General features: G+C 40.3%; 1 protein-coding gene across 2 annotated transcripts in view; it reads right to left on the reverse strand.

Moving 5' to 3' along the window:
• The window catches only part of DNAJC5B (DnaJ heat shock protein family (Hsp40) member C5 beta), a 34,156-nt gene extending 10,022 nt beyond the window's left edge, over positions 1-24,134 (reverse strand). The window contains exons 1-6 of one of the 2 annotated variants that reach the window (XM_074943065.1): positions 24,118-24,134; positions 23,368-23,428; positions 23,015-23,096; positions 22,053-22,184; positions 19,362-19,492; positions 1,957-2,170 (exon numbers count right to left, since the gene is read on the reverse strand). In XM_074943065.1, coding sequence (XP_074799166.1) covers positions 1,957-2,170; positions 19,362-19,468 — 321 coding nt within the window. In that variant the 5' untranslated portion in view covers positions 19,469-19,492; positions 22,053-22,184; positions 23,015-23,096; positions 23,368-23,428; positions 24,118-24,134. Of the gene's footprint in view, positions 1-1,956; positions 2,171-19,361; positions 19,493-20,285; positions 20,319-22,052; positions 22,185-23,014; positions 23,097-23,367; positions 23,429-24,117 lie in introns of those variants that run through there. The other variant, XM_074943066.1, reaches the window with a different exon arrangement.
• Between the last annotated feature and the right edge of the window lie 871 nt (positions 24,135-25,005).

Consider the following 25,005-nt stretch of genomic DNA (forward strand, 5'->3'; position numbering starts at 1 on the left):
CTGCTTATACTCTGGAAATGGGAAAACTTTGTTTGGTTTAGTGGCGATGGAGAGACCACCCTGTGACAATCTGGGAGGGATGATACGTAAGTACATCTGATTTTTGTGGTACATTTTTCATAGGAGGTTCTGCAATATGCAATTTAATGAATTTTGCACAGGCTCCGTAACAAATCCTTCCATACCTCCAGAACATAGCACCCCAAAACAAACCCAGCAATTGCTCTCCCTGCTCTCATACAGGCTACAGGACTTCTCAGCTGCACCCTATGCTCTCCTCTGCTCTTCTTGTTGGTCACGGCTGCTGCTGCTGTTGGTGTCTCTGTTCCTATTCTCATACCCACATCCATTCCACATGCATATTCACGTAACCTGAGTCAAGGGAGTGGCTCATCTGATGCTGCTGCTAGAGGACTTATCAGTGTCTCTTTTCTTCTCTCCCTTCTTAGCCAATGACTCCCTGCACTCAGAGATGGAGACAAGGAGGCTGGGAAGAGGGTAGCTGAGAGCAAAGAGAAGGAAGATTGACACAGCAGGTGGTAGTAGTAGAAGCAATCAGTAGTGAAGGAAGTCCAGGACACAGTAGGAGTCAGCAGCCACAGCCTGTGCAAATTTGCTGCCAGAGAAATAGGGGCCAACTGTAAAGTCTTGGGAGTTCAGGTGGAGATGTGGTCCAGGTCCATCTTCAGTTTTTGCTGGCGTGGATACAAATTTTGCCAATATGATTTTGAAAAAGTTGCCCAGTTTTGAAAAAGTTGTCCGTTAATTTGTATTTGAGCTGCTTCTATTCCCACCTGAAGTAGTGTATAAAGTATGTTTTCCCAGACACATGGAACTGACCTTGCACTGACCACTGTTGGAAACAGGATACTGGGCTAGATGGATGCCACTGTTCTGCTCCAGGATGGAGATGTCCATGTTCCTAAATCAGATCTGTCATTTCTCTTCTCATCACAGTGTATTTGGTTCACATAAAGATAATTTTTCTATTTATTCCAATGGACTCTTTGCTGCCCCAACATTTTGTTGCAGGAAATAGCAGTAAGAATAACATCTGAAGCGTGGGATTTTCCACATTTGTGATGTCATAGGCTTGTTACATTCACTGACACACTGATTGCAATGCTAGGGTTTGCAATATATACATAAATATCAAAAGATTACAATTACATAATAAACCAAATGAACCGAGCTCTTATGTCATCAGAACCCCCACCCGGGGTTTTTCCTCATTCAATTTGCTGACTTGAGGTATCATGCTCTTCCTTTCCTTCTCTCTTCCTCCACTCCGCAGTTCTCACCTCTTCTTCCACTTCCTTTCCCCTGCCCCCTCACAATGTACCCAAAGTGTACGTATATGACACCATAATCACACACTGTGTTATGTATTATTATTGCTTACGTATGCTGTGTGCTATATATAGCAAAGAACATGGCTAAATTTGTACGGTAACTTATTAGCTGGTTGTCACACAAGTAGGACTTCTCATTTTTGAGCAATGAGTCATTTTTATTTAGTCATTACTGAAAAGAAAATCAAAATTAACCTGGAGCTCCAGTTTCAAATATAATTTATGCCTCTAAGTGTTACCAGACATGAAGTGTATTTAATTATTTAGTAAATTAAAGGAAAAAGGAAAAATCCTTCATTAGCACTTTTCTGGAGAGGTGCTTAATTATATTTTTGCCAGTTTCTAATCATTCAAGACATGCCATCATTTAATTAAGCTGCTATGATTTAAGGCCCTGATCCTCAAAATTGTTCTGCATCGGGGGACCCCTAGTCCCATGCAGAGCCCCAGGGGCTCTCATAGGACTCCACATGAGTGTAAAGATCCAGTCACATGGAACACTTTGCAGGACCAGGGCCAAACTAGGTTAGAAGACTGCATGATTTCCTAGCTTGCTCAGTACATTTTTAAAAAAAGAACAGAGCATTTTATTTTACCCACTCACCTTTGCCCACCAGCTTGAAAGCATGAAGTATGCATTAACATTTTCTTCTCCAAATTGTTCTGCCACATATAGCCCTAATGATCCATACTTATCGTATATGTTTCTCTTGGACTGATCAGTCAGTATCGCATGAGCATTGTTGATCTCTTTAAATGTTTCAGCAGCCTCTGGATTGTCGGGATTCTTGTCAGGATGATATTTCAGAGCCAATTTTCTTAAACATGAAAGAAAGGAAGAAAAGGAAAAGAGCGTTTGCTATAAATATTTACAAAATATTTTAGTTGATGCATTTTTGTTTTGAGGAGAAGGTCTGGCCTGAGTCTTGTTAGTTACAGCTTTACTGTAGCGGGAGCTAAATGCGAGGATGCCAGTGTAGGGCTCTATAGCAACTGATAATGGCTAATGGTGCAAAGATGACAGAAAGAGGTAGGTGTCTATGACCGATTTGAAAGAGGGCAGCAAGGTGAATAGGAGAGTTTTTGAAAGAAAAATAATAAATATTCTCCTAAATAGGGATAAATATTAAATAAACGTCCTTTCCTCAGTAGAGCTCATTCACATGGCTATATTGACATTTGTAACACTTGGAGTTATTTTACCTTTAGGGTAAAATGCTGGTCCCATTGCAGTCAGTGGCAAAAGCCACTCTTAAAATACACCTTACGGTTAATTCATAATGACATGGGCTTCTTACCTCTCAAACTTTTTGACTTTCCATCTGAGGAAAAGGGGCATAATTTTTCTTTAACTGTAGCGATTACAAGCCCAGTCTTGCTTCCACTGAAGTCAGAGGAAGTTTTGTGAGGCTCTTAAGTATCGCTCTAATGTGAGAGAAAAAAGAACTCTTCCCTTAACATGAGACTGCTGTAGTTAAGGCTGAGTCTATGTTTTATATTTTATTTGAGCAGTGGGTTGGACTAGATGACCTCCTGAGGTGCCTGCCAACCCTGATATTCTATGATTCTACCTTGTCAGTTACAAAACCCTCTAGGCAGAAAATTGATACATGCTAAAAACACAGATGCTTATTCTTCTCTCCAACAATGATTTTAATATGTCAGTTTTAAAGCAAATATATCAACTCGTTTATTCCCTCAAAACTACCTTCCTTAAAGGAAGGGAAATACTTTGGGATGATCTCATGGATCAATAGATACCTCAAGGTATTATATACAGCAGCTAGGTTTTCAGAAACCCTAACAATGGTGAAGTAAAAGAAATTCAGGCGCTCCAATAGAATGGGAGTATCCTTCTGAAGTACAGAATTGGAAAGCAACAGTGGTTTTGAACAGAGTCAGTTTCAAATATCCTTTTGCCAAGCTCCAGGCAAAAGCAATCTTTGGACCTGATTCACCATTGCCTATACCATATGCAATCTTTTACACCGGTGCAGACTGGGTGTAAAATGCTACTGTTTGGATCTGGTAGCATTTTACATCCACCTTGCTCTGATGTAAATGGCTAAAGGTGTAGAGCAATTGTGAATTGGGCCCCTTGTTTTTAAAATAATGAAATTGCAGGGGGTTGGTCTTTAAAGTGGACTGATCTCATTTGATGCTTTTAATAAAAACCCCAACAATTTTTGAAACTTCTGAAGCTCCAGATTGCTGTCAAGTAGCTACTGAACCTATGCTTCAGCTATTTCTCTTCATATAAGCTTTTACACAGTGTTACACTTTCCCTTATTCCCTTGAAATGGATTTAACACTGTTACTATGATCTCATGGGAAATGCAGTGTAAGTCTGGAGACAGTGTCTGATGTCAATACCAAATGAAATTAGATAAGTGCAAGTACTGAATACCATGTTACTATGTCTAAATAGAAGATGGTACATTCATAAAAATGTAAACACTAACCTTTCTAGTATATGATAGAGGTGGTAATAGGGTAACTGGAGTGTCCACATGTTTACAGCTCAACATGCATGCACTGGGCCAGATTCTGATCTCATTTACACCAGTGAGAAATTCTGGAGAAATACCATTGACCACAATGATAGCATAGACAGGGCTCGGGCTTTTTTACAACTTTGTCATCTACTCACGATCACAGGCTGAATTACAGAAAGAACCACTGTCTTCTTATACTGAAGAAGGAATAATGAACACAGTTTTATTCCTAAATTTTCTCTCTGCTTCACTGTAGAATTAGCTAGAAACTTCCCCAGGCCTCTCAGTGGAAGATTCATGCACATGTAATTTTCTATATGTTTCTAACTATTCTGTTCAGGTTCTTATATTGTTCCTGTTATTGTATCCGATACCAGGACCTGAAAGCAAAAAACCCTCAATTCTCCTTCAAGCTAGAATCAAATCAACAATCTAAGGCTTTCTACAGGAAGTACCTTTACAACGTTCCATGCATAATACCAGCTGTGCTAGCAAAGAGCTGAGCTAGTTACCTATCTTTCTTCAGGCAGTGTTGTAGCTGGGTTGTCCCCCGGATATTAGAGAGACAAGGTGGGTGAGGTAACATCTATTATTAGACCAACTTCTGTTGGTGAAACAGAGAAGCTTTCGAGGTCTGGGCTGAAAAAGAGGTCTGTGTGAGCTTGAAAGCTTGCCTCTCTCAGCAACAGAAGTTGGTTCAATAAAAGATATTACCTCCCCATCTTGTCTCTCTAATAACTTTATTTATGTCACTGCTGGGACAGCACTTGGCTCTGTCTTTCTATTTCTACTGCACCCAACACCATGGTATTTAAATACCAGATATATTTCCAAACAGGAAGAATGCATAAAATATTTAAGCGAAGTATTTTCCTCTCACTTTGATGTCACTCTGACAGATACTAGAACCATATGCAGTATCTTTGGGGGACCATATTGTATTAAGTTTATGAATGGTTTAATGTATCACTGTGCGCCAGGGACTGTATGCAACTGCAGCGGGGGAGGATTACCACTGCTCCTCCAGGACCTAAAAATAGTGGGGGTGATTAAGGATAGTTGCTGAAACTGTAAACAACTCTAGAGAGTTATCTCCCTCTGGTGTGGTTTGCATGTACATGGTCAAGCTGGATGTTCCACAGACCAACAGACAAAGAAAGGGCTTTTGGTTTAAAAAGGCTGTGTTTAAACTGACACCACGCCTTCTTTATGATTCAGAAAGTGGAAAGGACATTTTGTCCACGGAGGGCCTCAACAACCTTTGCAGAAAAGTTGGAAGGACCTTGGCCTACCTGGGCCCCATAAGGCTGATGGGTGACCTCTGGTAACCTTTTAACATGTATATAGGAACTTTTATGGTATTTTTTTGTACATTTTCTCTTTAATGCTTTTGTCCTAACAATAAATGTATTTTGCTTTGTGAAGACTGGTTGGTAACTGGTATACACTGTTGTAGCCCCTGGAGAAAACTTAACCACAGCTGCTGGACAGACTGGGTAAATGATGTCACAGTGAGCTGCAGAGGGACTGCAAGCCTAACCCCCCAGCCTGGAGGTAAGGAGACATTAGTTTTTACCCAAGAGAGGGGATTACTAGGAAGCCTAAAACCTTTAAGTTGATGTCCTCAAAGAAGACTGGAGCCTGGGGGCTGTCAAAGGTGCAGTCAACCCTGAAACTGTGACTTCCAAGAGTTGCACTTCTAAAAGTTAACATGAGCTGGTTATATTTTTGAGGTACACAGCAGCTTCAGAGATGCTATAGAGAGATTTTAAGGAATTGGTGGGGAAAGAAGTGAGACCTACAGGGAGCTCTCCCCATGCCAAGATCATACTGCTGCAGAGCTCATACTGCACATACTGGTATCAAAGTTACTATATATATCAAGTCTGTTGACATGATAACTGGGTCCCATTCATGACTCAAGTAAAGGGGTTTCAGAGACAGTATTTTTGTTTTGCTCATGTTTATATCTGCTTTGTATTTTGGAAGACTGTACTCCCTTTTGAGGGACTGACACAAGTCGTTTCCTTAGTACAATTATTAAGTGACAGGAGGTGCCCTCTTGTGGTAATAAAAGTGATTTATGTCTTGTTAAATTACATGATTCTAATCTACAAACCAAGTTCAGTAAGGCGGGTACAGGGAGCTGTAAAATACACTCCCAGGGTGTCCCTGGAGCTTAGAAAGCCCACTGCATCTAGGGTGACCAGATAGCAAGTGTGAAAAATCAGGACACTTGTCTTTCAGAGAGAGGTATATAATTGCCTATATAAGACAAAGCTCCTAATATTGGGACATCTGGTCAGCCTAACTGTGCCAAAGGAGAGATGTCTCCATTAGAGTGCAGGCAGTGCTCCTCCCTCAATTTACACTGAGGCTGGAGTGCAGCTTTATTTTCCACAGGAGCTGCACTGTAAAGTCGCCATCAGGAGACAATACAGCCTATTTCCACTGGCCAACCCTTGTTTTGGAGTACAGTTGCTGGCCTGGAGGCACTCTGTCACCTTTCATACTGACATAAGCCTGTGAACACACTTCTGCTGGCATTTATACCAGTGGGGAATTTAGTGTTATACCTTTAACTTACTAATATCTCCTCTTGCATGCCTTAAATATATTTTTAAAATCATGCCTTTAATATCATTAATGTCTCATGTTTAACGGTATTTAGTAGACTATGCATCCTATACTTAAACATAGTATTAAATAATATTAAACACTGAAATATGTGTAGAACTGATAAATGAAATTGTTCATAAGTAAAGTTTTATGAATGAAACATTCATTCATAAAACCGGTCACCCCAATAACTAGCTAATTGACAATTAAGATGCTTGTTAAGAGCCATAGCTGTTCAGCCAGCTGCCCTTGTAAGTTTCACTTTCAATCCAATTGCTGCTTAAATCACTGAAACTTGCACTATTTCAACATTGTAACTTCTGCTCACTGTTTGCCATTCATTATACTTGTCCATATTGTAACTCAAACTCATTTTAAAAAGCTCAATCCATTTTGTAAAAGCCTGCTGCAACCTTCATTTTGCAAAAACCTTATTCGTTTAGTTTAGATGTTTGAATGAGGTATGGATGGATGATGGAATCAACCTCCAGCCTCAACCCGTCCTGATGAAATAAAGTGTCAACACCAACAGCTGAAGATTCAGACAACAGCCCTGACAAAGCAAGAAGAGTCCACCCTGAAAAGAAAAGAACAAAGGTACAACTGAAGGAACAACAAAGCCAGGTCCCAGGCTGAAAGTCATGTCTGCAATTGACGGGTGATCAATCACACTGAACCCAGAGGCAGCATGACACAGCAAGTCCTATAGAATCTGGATTCAAACTAAAGCCTACAAAAAGGATGGATGAGATGGAAGATTTTGGAGGGTAACATTCTGCTGCCAACATGGAAGGGCATCGGTGCATGCCCAACAGAGACCCAGCTCTTCCTTGTGCCCAGCTTTCCTGGCCAGTTAGCCGCCACAAGCTACGAACCCAAGCCACGAACTCAAGCTACATTCAGGACAGGTAACTATACAGCAGCTGCAGAACATTTGGGGTGTGTGTGTGTGTGTGTGTGTGTGTGTGTGTGTGTGTATAAGTATTAGGTATTAGCTAGTGGTTATAGATCAAATTGTGTTATAATAAACGTGACATCTTGTCTTGTCCCCTGAAATGATCCTGTGTGGTTTTGTCTGCATAACATATGTAGACTGAATAAACAGGCTGACTTTACATGTCTAATGACATTCCGTGGTGTCTAAGAACTTAGGTTGCGTATGGGATCTGGTCTTTTTTGTTAAGTGGTGGAAAAAGGCCCAGGCTATTAAGATTAATATTGACTGAGGTATTTCTTGGAAATTGATGGCTGGTTAGACGAATAACACTAAACACTTTATTGGCTTCCATGGTTTTTGCACTAATATATCTGTAGACATTCCCGCCCTCCCTGTATTCCTTAAGCAAAATTATACAAATTAAGGGCTGAGTCCCGGAGCCCTTATTTGGAAAACATTTCTTCTGACTTCAGAGGGATGAAGGATTCTCCTTTCACCACCTCCCTCTGCCTTCCATATCAGCACAGACTCAGACAGATTTTGACTCTTGATTTAGATAAAATGTATTCACTGCAATTAATTTACTAGTGCAGATGGATGGTCAAATAGCTACTTTGCCTAAATGCTGATAACTTATTTCCTAGTCTAAGACAACTATTTACTTTGCAGTTCACTAAACATAAAACAGTCACATTACATGGTCCTTTCAAAAGAGACGTTCAGACTAGACCAGCACAAAACCTAAAATCTGTGAATAGATTACATCGCCCAAGATGCACCATGGCTCGGGACTCCTATAATGTACCCCTATTATTTAGTGTTCAGGAGCTATGAGAAGGAAAGAATGGGTTTGCATTTAGAACTGCTGAGAAAATAGGATATATTTCCACAAAATTTTCAACTTTTCTACAAAACATTTTGACTAAAACCTGAAATAATTCAATTTAAAATGTCACTGCAGTGTTCATAGGAGTTATAGTCCTGGGTGCCCTATGCTCCCATTCTCCACTAGGGACTGAGATCTCTGGCCAGACTACATCTCCCATGATGCATGTTGGCCTGGTACTCTTGTGTTGCATCCTCTTCCCACCCCTCCAGAGAGGACAGAAAGTGATGCATTGTGGAGTATGGCTGTCTCCCAGGGAGTCCATCTTTTAGAGGAGAACAGGAGCAAAAGGCACCAAGACCACAACTCCCCTGAGACAGAGCTGCATCATTTTGAATTGAAATATTTTGGTTTTCGGCATTGTAAGGAAACATTGAAACTTTCCACACTCTTGCAGTGCATTTTGCTTTGTGGAAAATTTTTGTATAAAATGCAGTTTTGATCAGCCCTGCTTTTGTTGCTTTGTCGTTGAAATAGCGATGCACGTGGAAAGTGTGATTGTGCTGGAGTACCTGCCTTTTACTCCTTCAGAGCTGCAACCCATGAATATAGGTAGGAAGCCCAGAGAAGAAGGGGTCTCCTTACACCCTCTAATTAACCTGTACAGACACACAGGAAGGGTTACAATCTGGGCTTTATTACTTATGTGGTCATAGACGCTGGGGCTGGCGCACCCATGGGGAAAAATTGGTGGGTGCTCTACACCCACCAGCAGCCAAGCTCCCCACCCCCCACCCCACCCCAGCTCACTGCACCTCTGCCTCCTCCCCGAGTGTGTCACGTCCCCGCTCCTTCTCCCAGTGCTTGCCGCCGTGAAACAGCTGTTTTGCAGCGTAACAAGCTCTGGAAGGGAGTGGGGAGGAGCAGGAATGTGGCGCACTCAGGGGAGGAGGCAGGGAAGAGGCGGGGATTTGGGGAAGGGGTTGGAATGGGGGCTGGGCAGGGACGGGAGGAGGTGGGGCAGGGGTGGAGTCAGGACGCAGCTGGGGAAAGGGGGGCCGAGCACCCACCAGCGCCAGCAGAAGTTGGTGCCTATGTATGTGATAGCTACTGAAGGACCAGAATCTAAAAATATTGAAAAACTTGGTGAAAAACTCTTTCCAAGATCTTAGTGTGAATTTCCATGTCACCAGGAATATGAATGGGCATTGGGATTAATCTGTCTTCTCCTCCCTAACTGTAGGTCAGGGTAGAGTTACATTGGCAGGACCATGTGCAGAAGCTTTCTCAGCCAATGTCTGTGCTGTAACTGTCCCGTAGATAATCAGAAGGAGATCTCAATATTCAGGGCTATCAATCTGGCTCCTTTCACCAAAATCATATTTCTTCACAATTAAGAAGAAAACACCCTGGAAAATAAGGTAACCACTAACCACAAGTGACTTCGTAGCCATTATGGAAGCCAAGCCTCAATGTCTGTTCTAAATGAAATATCCCATGATTTGTTTAAAAAATATTTGTTTTAGTGTCTACCCTAGACCCCAGAAATATAAACAAGTTCTTTTTAATTAGAAACCTTTCTAACTCTTTATTTCCCTGGTAAATTAGCTGATGCTAAATTGCAAAGAAAATCATGGAGCGGTACCTATGTCATGTTTATTAAAACGAAATTTTCCCCTAGGCGGTGTCATTATGGTGAATACCAATTTAATTAATAATGGCAAGAAACTTACAATCAGGTATTGCTGGTTTTTTACACTGCACTGAAGACTAGTTCAACAGCAGGTTTTTGGACTCATGAAACAATTAGCATAAGATAAGTTTAATTAAAAGAAATCTAAGAGCCTGACTCATCATTTTATCTTGCAAGTATTTACAACTATTCCATTAAATGTGAATCCCTCTGACATTTCCACTTTATTCAGAAGCAGTCTCTGTTTTCCTGTAATTACTAATAAAGATGGGTAAAGCACCACTGTCAGTTTTACCATCCTTATTTATGTTCAGTGCAAAATAAAATCCACCTCACTTTGCATTCTTCCATGACAACTCTCCCCTTCTGGGACTAAAGAATGTTTCCTTTCCAGAAAGTTAAATGTAAAAACAACAACAACATGAGGTTTGCTATACAAGTCATTTGATGACTTCTGGGGCCAAAATGTATTATGTCAAATGTATATAATAAATTACATTAATTACATAAGCGGTTATGACATCAATGGGAGTACATTGGGTATAAGTCAGCACTGAATTTGACCTTATAGGTCTGTTCACCCAGGATGTCAAAAGTCTAAGCTGTGGACATTCTCATCCTTCCCCCCCACTGGTCCCCCCACCGTGAATATTTTAGAAGAGTAAAAATGGGGTAGAGACTTCATTCATGCACAGTGACATCTTTATTTTGTCCAGCTGAAGGCTACCACAGCTAAACCCTGATCTAGAATTGACTCTCTGCATGTGTGCAGGTGTCTCCTCATGTGGAGTTAATTGGAGGATCAGGCCCTAATTTGTATAAAATAAAGAAAGTGCAGCTAACTCTATTGATTACATATGGAGGTTGGTGTGGATGCTAATGGTGTAGGGTTGTGTGTTTTTGCTTATAGTGATGATGTGGGATTGGTGCGCAGGTGTATGCACTGAGATTGGGGTGTGAGTGGAATCTGAAAGCATGCATGTGGTGCACACATCCAGGAAGAATAGTGGAAAGAGACAGAGTGGCAGGGGATGGGAAGAAATGACATGGGGCCTCACTTCAACTTTTTGCTTGGAGACCCTTCCAAAAATTGTCACCTCTCTGAGTAGCAAGAGTAGATGGGAGTGTTAAACATCACATGATAGGCCAGTGATGGGATACTCAGCATAAGGGAGAAGATGGCCATGTGTTACCAGCAAAAATGAGACTGAATCATATTGTCACATGTGAGTGACTAAAAGTAGCTGACTACAGCAGGTATGATGTGTTGACTAATATATGCGGGCTACATATAATATATAATATAGAGTTGTTTGTCCACTCTGACCCCATAATCCTTTTCAGGGTCGCTGCTTTCCAGCATGTAGGTCTGGCCTGACTTCTCTGTTCCTGTTGGTATGACCTTGTACTCTGTTATATTAAAACATATTTTGTTTGAATGGGTCCAGTTTACCACACTTCATATGACTGCCTTATCTTCGTCATTAGTTTCCACTTTGCTAGTCTTTGTGTCATCTGCACATTTTACCAGCAGGGATTTTATATTTATTTTCAGATCACTGATAAAATGTGGAATAGTATCAGACTTAGAACTGTTCCCTGCAGAAACACTAGCATTCAGTGATTTCCCATTGACAACTACTTTTTGAAATCTGTCAGTTAGCCAGCTTTTAATCCATTTAATGTGTGTTTCATTGATATTTTTAGGACTAAATTTGTAATGAGAATGTCATGCACCACTAAGTCAAATGCCTTAAAAAAGTCACTTTACAACCACAGTAATATATTGCATCATGTACATTGTTGTTCAGTAAAAGGTCTACCAGATGAGTGATGGTAAACTATCTTTGACTTTGTACATACTATTCTTATGCAATGAATATGGCTTATTATTTCTTACAATTTAATTAAAACACATCCCAGTTTTATTGGTCTAGAACAGTCTGAGATGGGTCTTCTTAATTCTTGACTTTTTCCCGCAAGACAAACCTATAACCCTAATAAGAAAAGGAAGACTTGTGGCACCTTAGAGACTAACAAATTTATTTGAACATAAGCTTTCGTGTAGCTCACAGAAGCTTATGCTCAACTAAATTTGTTAGTCTCTAAGGTGCCACAAGTCCTCCTTTTCTTTTTGCGAATACAGACTAACATGGCTGCTACTCCATAACCCTAATGCAATCTGGAATTTTAATGGTTCTTATGAAACCAAAATTCGCATTAGTGTGGTATCTGAGTCATGGTAGCATAAGCCAGGTTCCTCTTTTCAAAGCACAAAGAAGGTGTAAAGGGTTTTTGAAACAATTTGTTTTTATGAGGCATCTGACATACAGTGACAATAGTTACACAAGCTCTAGTGAAGTGGTCTGAAAAACTGTGAGTAAAGTGCCTTGCAGTTTCATTACATTTCACAGGTTTTTAATGTAACAATGTTGTGATGGCTTTATTCCACATCCCTGAGTACAAGAATGATATTCTCGGTGGGCTCTCAGCCTGATTAAACATTTTGAATAACTAACAGAATACTAATGTGTCAGTTAGATGGATCTGAATGCCTTCTGCAGCATTCTATTACCCTAATCAGCAGAGAAAAAATGCGGGGAATATTAATAAAAACCTAAGTGTAACATACTGATTGTTGTATGAAAATGCTGTAGATTTTGTGTTTAAATAAACTTTATACAAGCCATGCTTGGAAGATATGTATTTTTCTGTTAATAAAACAAATCCCAGATAATAAAACAATTACACAAATTATATTTCATTCATAGAAATGAATGTAAATTACAAATGGCATTTTAATTATAGTTTTGATAGAAGTCAGTGGAGGGGACTTGTGGAAGGGCTTTGCTTTTTGCAGACCAGATGGGCGACTGCCATGCAATTTCCCCCTAGTTTTTTCTGGTTTCACAGATATTCATTATTATGTATAATGATCTGGACCCTGTAATTAAACTAACATCCTTATCCACCATATGTGAATCATTCCTTGCCTGAGGGGGAAAAAACACTTTGGAGACTGGAGTTCCTACCCAAGGAGTTTATTCAGCTTTGTACCCTCAGGAGGAAAGGCTTCCACTCAGCTTTGGAATTAATATGGTTGTGACGCACGGCTAGAAAGGGTTAAACATCCTGCAAAATAAGTAACCCACAAAAGACATGTGGGGAGATAATGTTAGTGTTTTTGTGTATTTACATATGTATGAGTAGAGTGGACAATGTAATCAACTGTCCCTGCCTATGCTGTATTCTAATAATTCAGAGGTCAAAAGAACATCCTATCATGTAAATAAATTGTAAACACGGGATATCTCAGTATTCATCTCTCTTTGAAATGTACTGTGAATGGTAGAGGAACAAGCAAATGACCTTATGTTAATTTGTATAGCTAAGTACTGGTGATGGACCTCCTTCAAGGTCATCCTATTAACTACCTTTTGTTCCCCAAGGAATTCCAACTTGTCAGAAGACATGAAATTGTATAAAAAATCCTTGGGTCCTGATTCTGTCATCTCAGATCTGCTTAGATTTCATCAGGGGAAGTTTGAGTCGCAAGACTGAGGTCCCAGTTATGCTGGTACACTCTGAATATGAGATTTGGACATTGGACTATGACCTATGAACTGAATTCTAAAGGAACTCTTTGCAACTTCGAAGCTCACTATCTCTGCTATGAATCTGAACCTTAATAAATTGAACTCATGTCTGTATGTGTATTGATATTTTAACCATACTCTCTCTTTTGTGTTTTAATAAATTTTAGTTTAGTTAATAGGAATTGGCTGTAGCGTGTATTTGGGTAAGATCTCAAACATTCATTAACCTGGGAGGTAATGTGTCCAATCCTTTGGGACTGGTAGAAACTTTTCTTTTATATGATGAAATAAGATTTACAGAAATTTTCATCATATTTGATGTGGGTACCTGGATGGAGGCCTGAGGCTGGATCACTTTAAGAGAACTGTGTTGTTTGGACTTCTGAGTAACCAGTAAGGTAATAAAGAAGCTGTTTTATGCTGTCTTGGTAAATCTAAGTGTTGGAATATCCACCAGCGTTATGGGGATTGTCTGCCCCATTCTTTGCAGTTCACCCTAATTGAGTGATCACAGCTGGCTCCACACTAGGACCCCAATCACAATGTTTTTTGGCCCCATAAACCACACAGATCTCAGATTTGCCAAGTCTAGAACCATCCATGTAGGGACTATGGGTGAAATCCTGGCCTCACTGAAGTCAATGAGAGTTTTGCCACTGACTTAATGGAATCAGGATTTCACCCTTTTGTGTCTCCATACCCAGTGTCCATGACACTTTTAGGAACCATATTGCCCGTGTTTTTCTGCTACTCACAACTCCCAAATCCCCACAGGGTCACACAGGGTGTTCCAGTGCGTGTTGACCCACATCACATAATATAGTATTGATTTGGGTCATCACTATCAAATGCATAGATTCACTGTGTGGTGAGACAGATGGATTCACAGATACTTATCCCATGTCCCACCCCACTCAAACACACAATGCAAAAACCAATGCAGTAATGTTTGCCTGAAGCTGGTAAATATTTGTAAATGTGCGGGAACCCCGGTGCGCTCTGCAGGGCAGAAGCCCGGAACCCTGGCATGCCCCCTGGGGCAGAAGCCCCAGCGTTCTGGGAAATACTCGGGGAGAAATTAAGCCCTGATGGTAAGGAAATGTAGAGGGAAGAGTAGAGGAAACACACACAAAAGGAAAAGAGAGAGAAAGAGAGACAAGCAGATGGGGAAAGAAGAGAAACAAGAAGTGACAGTGGTGACCCTAAAGGTGAGGGTAGTTTTTCACTGAGCGATGTGGAGACAATAAAGTACTGAACAAATAATAAAAATGATAACTAAAAATGTAGGTATTAAATAAGAGCTATATTCTAGTCTTGATTTTTGTGCAAACCTCCCACTGGGATCAATGGGCTGTGGACTGAGGGGAGAATGTAGTCCTAAATGTATGCCCTGGGTACTGATGATAGAAAAAAAATTAATTAATTAATTTCTCTGTGTTACTTAGAACTAAGTCAAGAATAGTCTCTTCTCTTCCTTGCTGTAGATTTACTTGGCAAGAAGCAATTGTTAAAGGTGTCAAGAAATTGATTCTCAAAATCTTGTTCCATTGTGACGTAACCATGAGACATTTCTATCCTTTCTTAATAAAACACAGGAAACACCTCTGTAATTTGTTCATATATTTTAAAAGAAGCTGACACTCAAACCACTTTTTACACACGGTGGTGACTTGGGGCATACGCTGATGCTAGCCATGTCTGCAGCTTTCTGAGATGCAGCCTGCATGCTGAACTACATAGCTGTCATGTGACTCAGGAGACTGACGCACCTGCATGCCGGGGTGAGAGGGTATGCTTTCGGCCACAGACCTAGATCCCATAACGTTTTGAACCTAGTTTGCAACAGAAAGGCCTTGGCCTTCGAGGAGTTCCAGTGAACTCTATTGTCTGTACTGGTTTCAGGAGTGATTTGTCCCAATTTACATAGGAGTCCCAGTGCATTGTATGTGGACAGGATGGTGGATATGCTGGATAGGACTGGAGCCTTGGCCTGACCTCTGATCAACCAGTCAGGTACAGGAACACACGGACACCTAATTTTTGTAGATGCGCTGCCATCACCACCATGCACTTCGTGAACAGCCAAGGAGCAGCTGGCAGACCAAACAGAAGCACTGTGAACTGATAATGGCAACCATTCACCACAAATCTGAGAAAATTCCAATGGTCATGGTGTATTGTGACATGGAAGTAAGTGTCCTTTAAGTCGAAGGCAGCGAACTAGTCCCCCTGTTCCAGGGAAAGAATAATGGAAGCTAGGGTAATAACGTGGAATTTTATTTTCTTCAGGAATTTGTTAAACTTTCTTAGATCTAAAATAGGCCTGAGGCCTCCTTTTGCCTCAGGAACGAGGAAGTAGCAGGAATAGAAGCCTTTCCCCTGAAGTACCACTGGACTTCTTCTGTGGCCCCTGCCTGAAGAAGAGACTGGACCTCCTGTTGAAGGGCAATCTTGTGTGTGTGGTCCCTGAAGAGGGATGGGGAAAGGGGGGTAGAAATGAACTGGATGTCATATCCCAGTTACATCATGCTTAAGACCACCCCCCGCACCACCACCTCCTCACCCTCCCGGTTTGATGTCAGGTAAATCCAAACACCTAGGAAGTGGAACAAGTGATTGGTAAACAAAAGGTGGGAAATTGATGGAACTATGGGAACTGGTACATTGCCTTCAACCAACCCCATCAAAATGCCTGTTTGGATGAGATGACTGGACAGGATGAGCCACTGATGCTGAAGAGGCAGACATTGGAGGGTGCCTTCCATAATCCCTGCCCTTTTTTCTTAGCAGATCTTGGGATCAGGGAGCAAAAACTTGGTGACTGTATGGCTGCTGTGGATGAAACCACTTTCTTTTCATGGGCGGGATATAAATTCCAAGGGATTTGAGTGTCACCCTGGAATCCTTAAGGCTATGAAGGCTGTCATCCATTTTTTCCCAAAAAGAAGCAAGGGACCTTCAAAAGGGAGGTCCTGGATAGTCTGTTGGACATCTAGGGGTAGCCCAGGTGACAGCAACCATGAATACCTTCTCATAACAATAGCTGATGCCATGATTCAAGCAGCCAAGTCTGTACTATCCATACTGCCCTGGAGAGCAGTCCTAGTGACCAGCTTATGCTCTTCAGCCATTACTGCAAACTCCTATCTACAGTTCTCTGGTAACTGGCCTTAAATTTTATAATGTTCTCCCAGAGGGTGAAATCATAGTGACTCAGGAATGGCTTTTGGTTTGCAAATCTGAGTTGTAGACTCCCTGAGGAATAAAGTTTGCAACCAAACAGATCCAGTCTCTGAGTCTTTGCCTTTCGGTGTCAATGCTTGTTGTCCATGTCTTTCCCACTCATTGGCAGCTGCCACCACAAGAGAACTGGAGGGGGGGAGATGAGAGTAAAAATGTTCATACCTCTTAGAGAGCACAAAGTACCTCCTCTCAGCTTGATTTACTGTGGGGCGCAAGGAAGAGGGTGTCTGCCAAAGATCCTTGACTGGCTCCAGGATGGCTTCATTAATTGGCAGAGCCACCCTGACTGGGGGTTGCCGATACCAGAATGTCCACCAACTTGTGAGAGTTTTCACACACCTCTTCTGCCTGACTGTTAAATAGCGAGGCCACCCTTCTCAAAAGATCTTGATAAGCCCTGTGGTCCTTTCGCAGCTGTGAGTCACTTGACAGCTCAATAGCCTCATCTGGTGACAAGAACAAGAAAGCAACAGGCATCTGAGGTGGTGGTTGGTATATGACTTGTGGTGGAGAAACTGCCAGAAACTGCTTGGTACTGGTCTCAGTACCAGGTACCAGGGAATGATGCTCTTGATGCTGATGTCTCGGGTGCATTCTCCATGATAGCAAGCAGGACGGTTGAGGGGAGGTCTTAGCTGGCGGGAGGAGGCCCCATGATGTCCAGAATGCCATTGGTATGGGCTGGAAACCCATCCTAGGCTGGACCATTGACCCTTAGAAGGAGGCCAAAGCTGAGGTTGCTGCATGGCCCATGCTCCCAAAGCTTTTGTGGGGATGGGTACGCTCCCTGTCCTGAATGGGATATAAGTGACCTCACCTCCAAGTCTGAAGAAGAGCCAGATACTTCTGACAATGGAGGGGCAGATCCATTTGGGATTGATGAGAGGTAGCCCAAGTCCAGGGATGGTGGTATCAGGGAAATCATTGTAGGCTTTCCTCTTGACAGCATAGGCTTTTGCAGAGGCCTTCGATAATAGTACCACAGGATCTCTCGATTCATTGAAGTATGAGCTGTGGGCATCAATACCAGCTGCAGACCTTCTTCTGCCGGTGATACCACTACTGGGAGGCTAAACAGATCCCTTGCGGCTGTGTGGTGGTTGGGAGCGGCACCGCTTCATGGCTTGGCAAAAGTCTTTCAGGGGATAGCCTCAACAGACCTGGCACAGGCTCTGGAGGTGGCCATCCACTCTTGGCAGGCAATGAGTGTTCCAGGAAGAGTCTTGCGAGGATGGGTTCCTGGCCCAATCCAGTGTCTTTATTAAGACCATAGTCTTATTTATTTATGGCTTATTACAACAATCTGTAACCCACTAACCCCGCTTTTTGTCCTGTACCTGCAGGGGTGTTAAGAGGCCACTTCACCCTGAATGGTCCCTTTGCATATGTGATAACTACTTATGCTAAACTCTCTGTTTGATCTTATATTTATCTGTGACTCTCTGAGTACCTTTCCCAGACCTGAGGAAGATCTCTGTGTAGCTCAAAAGCTTGTCTCTCTCACCCATAGAAGTTGGTCCAATAAAAGACTATTTTTGAACATTTTGGCCATACAGTAAGTTATTGACGTTGGAGGGCCTGATTTTACTCTCACTTTTACACCCCAATTTACACCATGTAACTCCCTAGTGTTAGTAAATATTAACTTTTTAATGATTTTGTATGATAAACTCTTGTAATTCTTTTATATGCTACCCAAAATCCTTTTTATGTTGTGTATTGATACGTTTAGTGTCCTACATCTATTGAAACTAAAACATTCTTTATCTTTCAGTTGAAACTAATGGGTGACGGGAAAATGAACTCAATAACGGAATGCGTGTAATCTTTTAACCCTATTTACTCTGACTTCAATGCAGTCCAGGTGTCCAGGGAAGAGACCCCCCAAACTAATGAAAAAGCATCTGCACAAGTATGTTATAAGCAAAACCGAATGATTGATAAGGGATACTTCTTAATGCAGATGGGTTCTGTAATGGATGAAATAATGACCCCATTGAAGGATGTTTTTAACTCATTAAGAACTGTCAATTGTCATAGCGGTTAGTACTTATGACCAGATTAAAGATTCCTTTTTGCTCATCAGTCAGGTAAACTGTGGACCATAAAAGACATTCCATTAGTAATTAGGAAAACAGACTATATGATAAAAATAAGGATGGGAAAGTATTTTCCCCTCCAAAATGGAGTTTGTCTCACACCCTATAAAAGGATAGAAGGTTGGGAAGTTACTTTGGAGTGCAGATTAGATTGCCAACATCTCACCAGTTACAGGGAAGAGAGACACAGAGGCCATCTCTTTACCTTGCACCAAAGGTAGTAATGTATCTATTCTTTCTGTATTCTGTATAATGCTGTATTAATCTTTGATTAAATAATTACATTTGAGCCTGTTATTTGACGATCTCAAATCATTATTAAATTCAAACATGCAACAATGGACTTCAGTGCAGTTACTCCTGATTTACACTTCTTTGAATAACTGCTTTTTCTAGGATCTGTTGCCTGGACAGTACATATAATATTGCAGCACGATAAAACCTATGCTGTTGTGACATAAAAAATTTTTGTTGCCTGTGTTTTAGACATTTCTTAAATACCTGTAAGATTTCTTAATTTCTTCATGTGTTGCCCCCTTCTCCAGAGCCAGAATTTCATATAGTGCTTCTCCTGATGTGGATAAAGCCCGTTGCCTTTGTTCATCCATCTTATCTGTGCATTACCAAGACTACTGAGGGGGAAAAAAAGAACAACAGGGATTGCAGATGTAGGGATAATATTTCTTATTGTTAATTTGAATAAGGTTTAATTAGTTTGTAAAGTTACTTTCTAAACTATTTTACATGTAAGTAAATTTGAAAAAGCATATACCTTTCCAAAAAAGCCACAGACCCTTCCTCTCCCCCAAAATACATTATTTTAAAGTGATTTTCAAAATGGCCCCCCCAAAATAAAAATGGTTGGGTTAGGTGCCGAATGTCCCAAATAAAATGCCTGATCCTGCTCTCAATTAAATTATTAGCAAAATTCCCATTAACTTCAATGCATGCAGAATCAGGCCTGAACAGAGTAAAAGGACATTTCAGGATAATTGTTTAGTTTGTTTTCCCCTTCTCTTTCAAGTCCTACAAGTATAATTGAACCTTCCACTAAAAGCATTGGCTTCTTTCAATGGGATGCTAGCTTTATATCACCCAAGCCACCCTTTTTAGAGCAGATTTCTGACCACTTTTTGCTTCCTGAGCAGCACAAAGTGACTAGACCAGAGGCCAAGGACTGAGCCCAATGGACTATATTATACAATTAACCTTCTATAGTAATCTTATATGTGTGAAAAGCTGAAGTGAAAGTAGGGTCTCACCTTCAGATGTCATGGTTGTGTCTTATGAATTCTGCCAGAATTATTATACTATAAGAAGTCTGTGATAAATTTGTTACAGGGCCCCTCAGTTGCATGGCATGAATGAAGGTTAAATGTAGACTAGTCACTGGATGCACTGCTATGCAGATCAATCAGCCATTACCTCATTCCTCCTGCAGGTGGAATTGGCCGCCAAACTACCATCCACAGAGGGGCTCCACTACCACTTCGCAGCATATGAGGAGGAATGCTCCTGTTACCTGAAGACTTTCTTTATATGCTGTTGGCACCTATACTTGGATTTGGTGTTGAGGGAAAGATCTGCCTCTTTGACAACAGAACAGCCACAACAAAGCTCTGATCACAGCAGACTATAACCATAAGAAATATCTACAGTGAGTTGTGGGCATGCTTTGGAGATAAACATTTCTGAGAACTAAAAGATTAGTGTGTAAACTAAAACTACTACTCTGCCATTTCTCTCTTCTCACTGCTGAGCTAGAAACATTATCTGGCCTTTATTCATATATTATTTACTAGGCCGCATTTTGGTTCAGATTCAGCTTTGTAACAAATTCAAACTCTTTATCTGTATTCAGTTGTAAAATAAGAGCAAGCATGCCATTAAAAACAAACAAACCCCCCGCCCCAAAAAAACCAACCATCATGTTGGTCAAAAGGTTACACAAGATTACACACAAAAGTAAACTAAACTATGTAATTTTGGCAAAACCTATTTGATTTCCTTAAGGAAACATTATTTACATTTATTATTTCTTTTCATGACTTCTTATTCAAATTAATAAAAGCAAGGTTCAAGATCCTGTGAATTACTGAAATTCAAACATCCAGCTGAAATAAATGTCATGGTGCAAAAGTACCCATTAAATGAATTGAACATACTAAAAAATTTAACCATTAGGAATATGTTATTTCAGGCCTAAAATATTAATTTACTAGCTGCATTACAGTTCTATTTGTTAAGAATCATATGGCTGTAACATGTTTAACATGACACTAACATTGGGACCCATCCTGCTCATGCTCGAGTCAATGGGAGAAGGATAAGGCCCACTGACATTATCAAACCTCTCTTAACCAGACAACAATATAAAGTCACTGACCTACAACACGATTTAAAAATTCCATTACCCTAAGCTGGATACATTGCACCACAGCAGAGGCAAAAACCAATGGTAAATTAAGATGGATCTTACTTTAAAGGACAGCAAACTAACATAATTTGTACTTTCTCACAAAGCACTGTTTTTAATATTTTGTTATTGTCACTACATTTTCAAGAACTTGATCAGCTGTGCAAACTTTGAGACACTAACAAAGTCATCCTGATCATCCTTCAGTTGTAATCAATGGGAGTTTTGCCTACTTACTCTTAGTTATCCTATAAAAATATGATCATAATAATAATAGATTTAGATGATTAAAAACAGTCAAATCCAGTTTTCTAGAGCAAGTTAAAGTTTCTTTATTAACAAAGATAAAGATAGGCACAGTTCCTATTTCAGTACCAGATCCTATACCCTATCACTGAGATACATTAGAACCCTGTTTTTAGAATGAAATATTTTTGTTTCAACGGAATAAAGAAAGGAGAATATTGTTTACTTCCATGAAAGCTGACACAATATTTAAAAAGATGAGTGAAATATTGGTAAACAATTACATATCTCATTCTCATTTAAGATAATATGACTTTTAAATTACATTTTCAACTTATTTAGATTTATGTTAAGTATTTATGACAAAAATAAGCTATTGTGGTTCTAATAACGTATCTGTTTCTAAAACTGATGGAACAAAGTCTTATCTAGATAACATGATCAACTCAGTGTCTTGACAATTTTTGTTAGTGATCTATTAACTCAGAAGGAAAGAAAGCAAGAACCAACAGAAGAAAGTGTTTCCATACCTGAAGCACTGTCCTATACAAGAAGGCTGCTGCTTTTCATCCCTCACATTCAGGGTTAAACAGGTCATTGGAGTCTGGTTACTATTTTTTTTGTTAGTCTAGTATCCAATTGGTTCTCCCTCTGGAAGACCTCTGAAAGAATGAATAAAAAATTCATGAACATAGAGGTTGCTATTACGTGACAGCCTATGACACCAAAAATATACTATATTCATGTTTGATTATGTTTCATCCCTTGTTGTGCTGTGTCCAGCTCTAATAGATGTATTGAGTTTGTTGGGTTTCCTCCATCAGTGTTTTCAAGTTGTCTAGACACTGAACCCTCACTTTAAGACTCATTTTTCTAATGTTAGCGGTATAATTTCACCACATATTCACTTCCAAAACAACACTGGTGATGTGCTACAGGGGGTGCTCCTCATTAAAACTCCATAATCAAACAGAAGGGAGATTTGGCATGACTTCACTGCCTCCGTTGGAGCCCACCTCTTGTTTGCCAGAGATACCTTTTTTCCGTGGAGCTCATTAAAAAAAGTCTGAAGAGTTATTAGTTTGTCTTTGGAATGGAGCAGATTGAACCAAATGTCAGGTACAAAAATAAATAAATAAATTCCCAAAGGAGGGCATCCTTGAACTCCCTGAAAGGTCTTTACCCCTCATATATTTATATAGACTGAACTATATGAAATATGGGTTACAGTCTTGCAAATGGATTCTTGGAGCACCACTGAGATCATAGGCCAGCAAAGTCAGTGCAGACAAAGATCTAACTGCCTGGATCCAACTGCAGGAATAGAGCTATACTCTCTGTATATTTCAAGGACAAAGTATAATAATTTCCAGGAGAGATATATAATATCTATTGGTGTAGTGGTGCTGCCTTCCACCTTGACTGTGGTTATTAGAAAGTGTGTTTATTTTAAAAAAGGAAGCAAGATTTTTACATTCTCCTTGTACTCAACTGTATTGTTTGTCTTCAAACATTCCACTGTTTTTCTTCAAACATTCACCCTAGGATAGGGACCAAGCTTGGAAAATTTCAACCTGAAAGATTAAAGTTTCAGATATTTATGGGAGACTGAAAATAGGGTTGGAATGATTTTTAAAAAAACTTTAACTACAGCAGATGCTGTCACTCCTGTTATTTTGTATAAACACACAAAACTAGCTTGTCCATTCAGCTTGCTTGTTTTCAAATTTCAAATGATTTTATGTAAAGACAATTACTATAGACTGAATATATTTTAGAAAGAGAGAAAGAAAGAAAACAAGTTTAATAAACTGCTTATCCATTGGCCCGGTCAGAATAACATACCTTATCACATAAATAACTTTTGCCAGAAATCTTTGGAATCCTATGAGTTTCTTCATACATCCTGTTATCAAAAAAAGAAAAATATTACCATTATTCTGGGTTAAAAGTTAAACATATTATTCTGTGTGATTACAGCTCCCTCTAGTGTTAAAATCTACCTTTGTAAACTTTAATAGTTTCTTTTTAACATCATTTTTAGGTGTTTTTTGTTTTGTTTAGTTTTTGTGATGGATCTCCCACCAGAACAAACTTAGCCCTACAAGTCTAGGATTTGCCCATTGGAAATGTCGTATATCCCAATCACTGTCTCAATAATCTTTGGACCACTCAGCATTTCATAATCTATCAGAGCTCTTTAGTTCCTGATAACATACACCACTTTGAAGTGTAAGACATGTAGTCTAATATCTCACTTATATTTCAAATTAGATATCATAGGAGACTCTCATTTGCATATTAACTTCTGACAAGTTTGAAAAGTGGCCAAAACTGGCTTTAGGTAGCTTCTGACGAGTGCCATGTCATACAAGCAGAAGCAGAGCAAATCAAGCTGAATCCTCTTCCAGCCTGGCCCTTCCATTTTCCTTACACTTTCCCTGGTTTGTAACAGACTAATAGGGTATGAGCCTGGACCTGGTAAGAGAGATAGAAAGTCACTGGCATCAAGTATTACATGCCCACTGCCTGACTAAACCCTTAGGTCATTCTCCTCCCTGGGCAAGGAGAGAAGAGAGAAAGGACAGCCTTTACCTCAGTTTTCTCAGCATGCCTGATAGACAATCCCAGGCCTTCCTACTCCTGGTTTCTTCTCCCCAGTCCTATGATAAAAAGGAGAGACGATACCCTTGGTTTTACAGAGACAGGAATCTGAAGAGTGAGATAAGAGGTAATGGTGGTGGTATGTGTGAGGTGACTTGAAAAGTAAGTGATCTGCATAAGTGTGGGGGGTGGCCAACCTGGGAAAGTGAGTGGGTAGGTGGATTTTTGCAGGTGACAAATGGTGGTTTCTGTGGAAAAAGTGACTGAAGCATGAGTGGCATAAGTCATGATGAGGTTGACTGCTAAGAGAATGAGGCTGACTGCTAAGAGAGTGAGAATATGGGGGAGTGGAGTATGCATTGATGCTGTGTACTAATTACTTCAACAACCAGATTCCTAGAGTGGAAGCTATAATGGACAGGATACTTTTGAAGCTTCTTACTGGCCTTACCTGCTGCCCCTCTATACCTCAGTTACTCACTCACCCACCTGCATTGTTGCCCCTACTTTTGTTACTTCGCCTTTGATCTTCTGGTAAGATATATTTGAATATAAAAGAAAATGATCAAAATTTATTATAATGGTTACAGAACTGTTACAGGAATTAAAAACATCATTTTGACAAATGCTTATTAAACAAGTTTGTTAAAAATAATTAAGGAGAAGATGGCAAATGGTGGAGATTGGTGAAAAAATGGAATGAGGATCTCACTTTTGCACTTTTGACTCAGTCCCACTAAACCCTGACCCTGGCCTAGGAACCGTGTTTGGCTTTACAGACAATGATGAGTCTGCAAAGCAAGGAAGTTCATAGTGGCTATGACTAGCTGCCCTTTTTTTATTATTATTTCCTCTCTTCAGCTGAGCTCTGCTTAAGAT

Source organism: Natator depressus, chromosome 2, assembly GCF_965152275.1.
Source record: "Natator depressus isolate rNatDep1 chromosome 2, rNatDep2.hap1, whole genome shotgun sequence".
Lineage (NCBI taxonomy): Eukaryota > Metazoa > Chordata > Testudines > Cheloniidae > Natator > Natator depressus.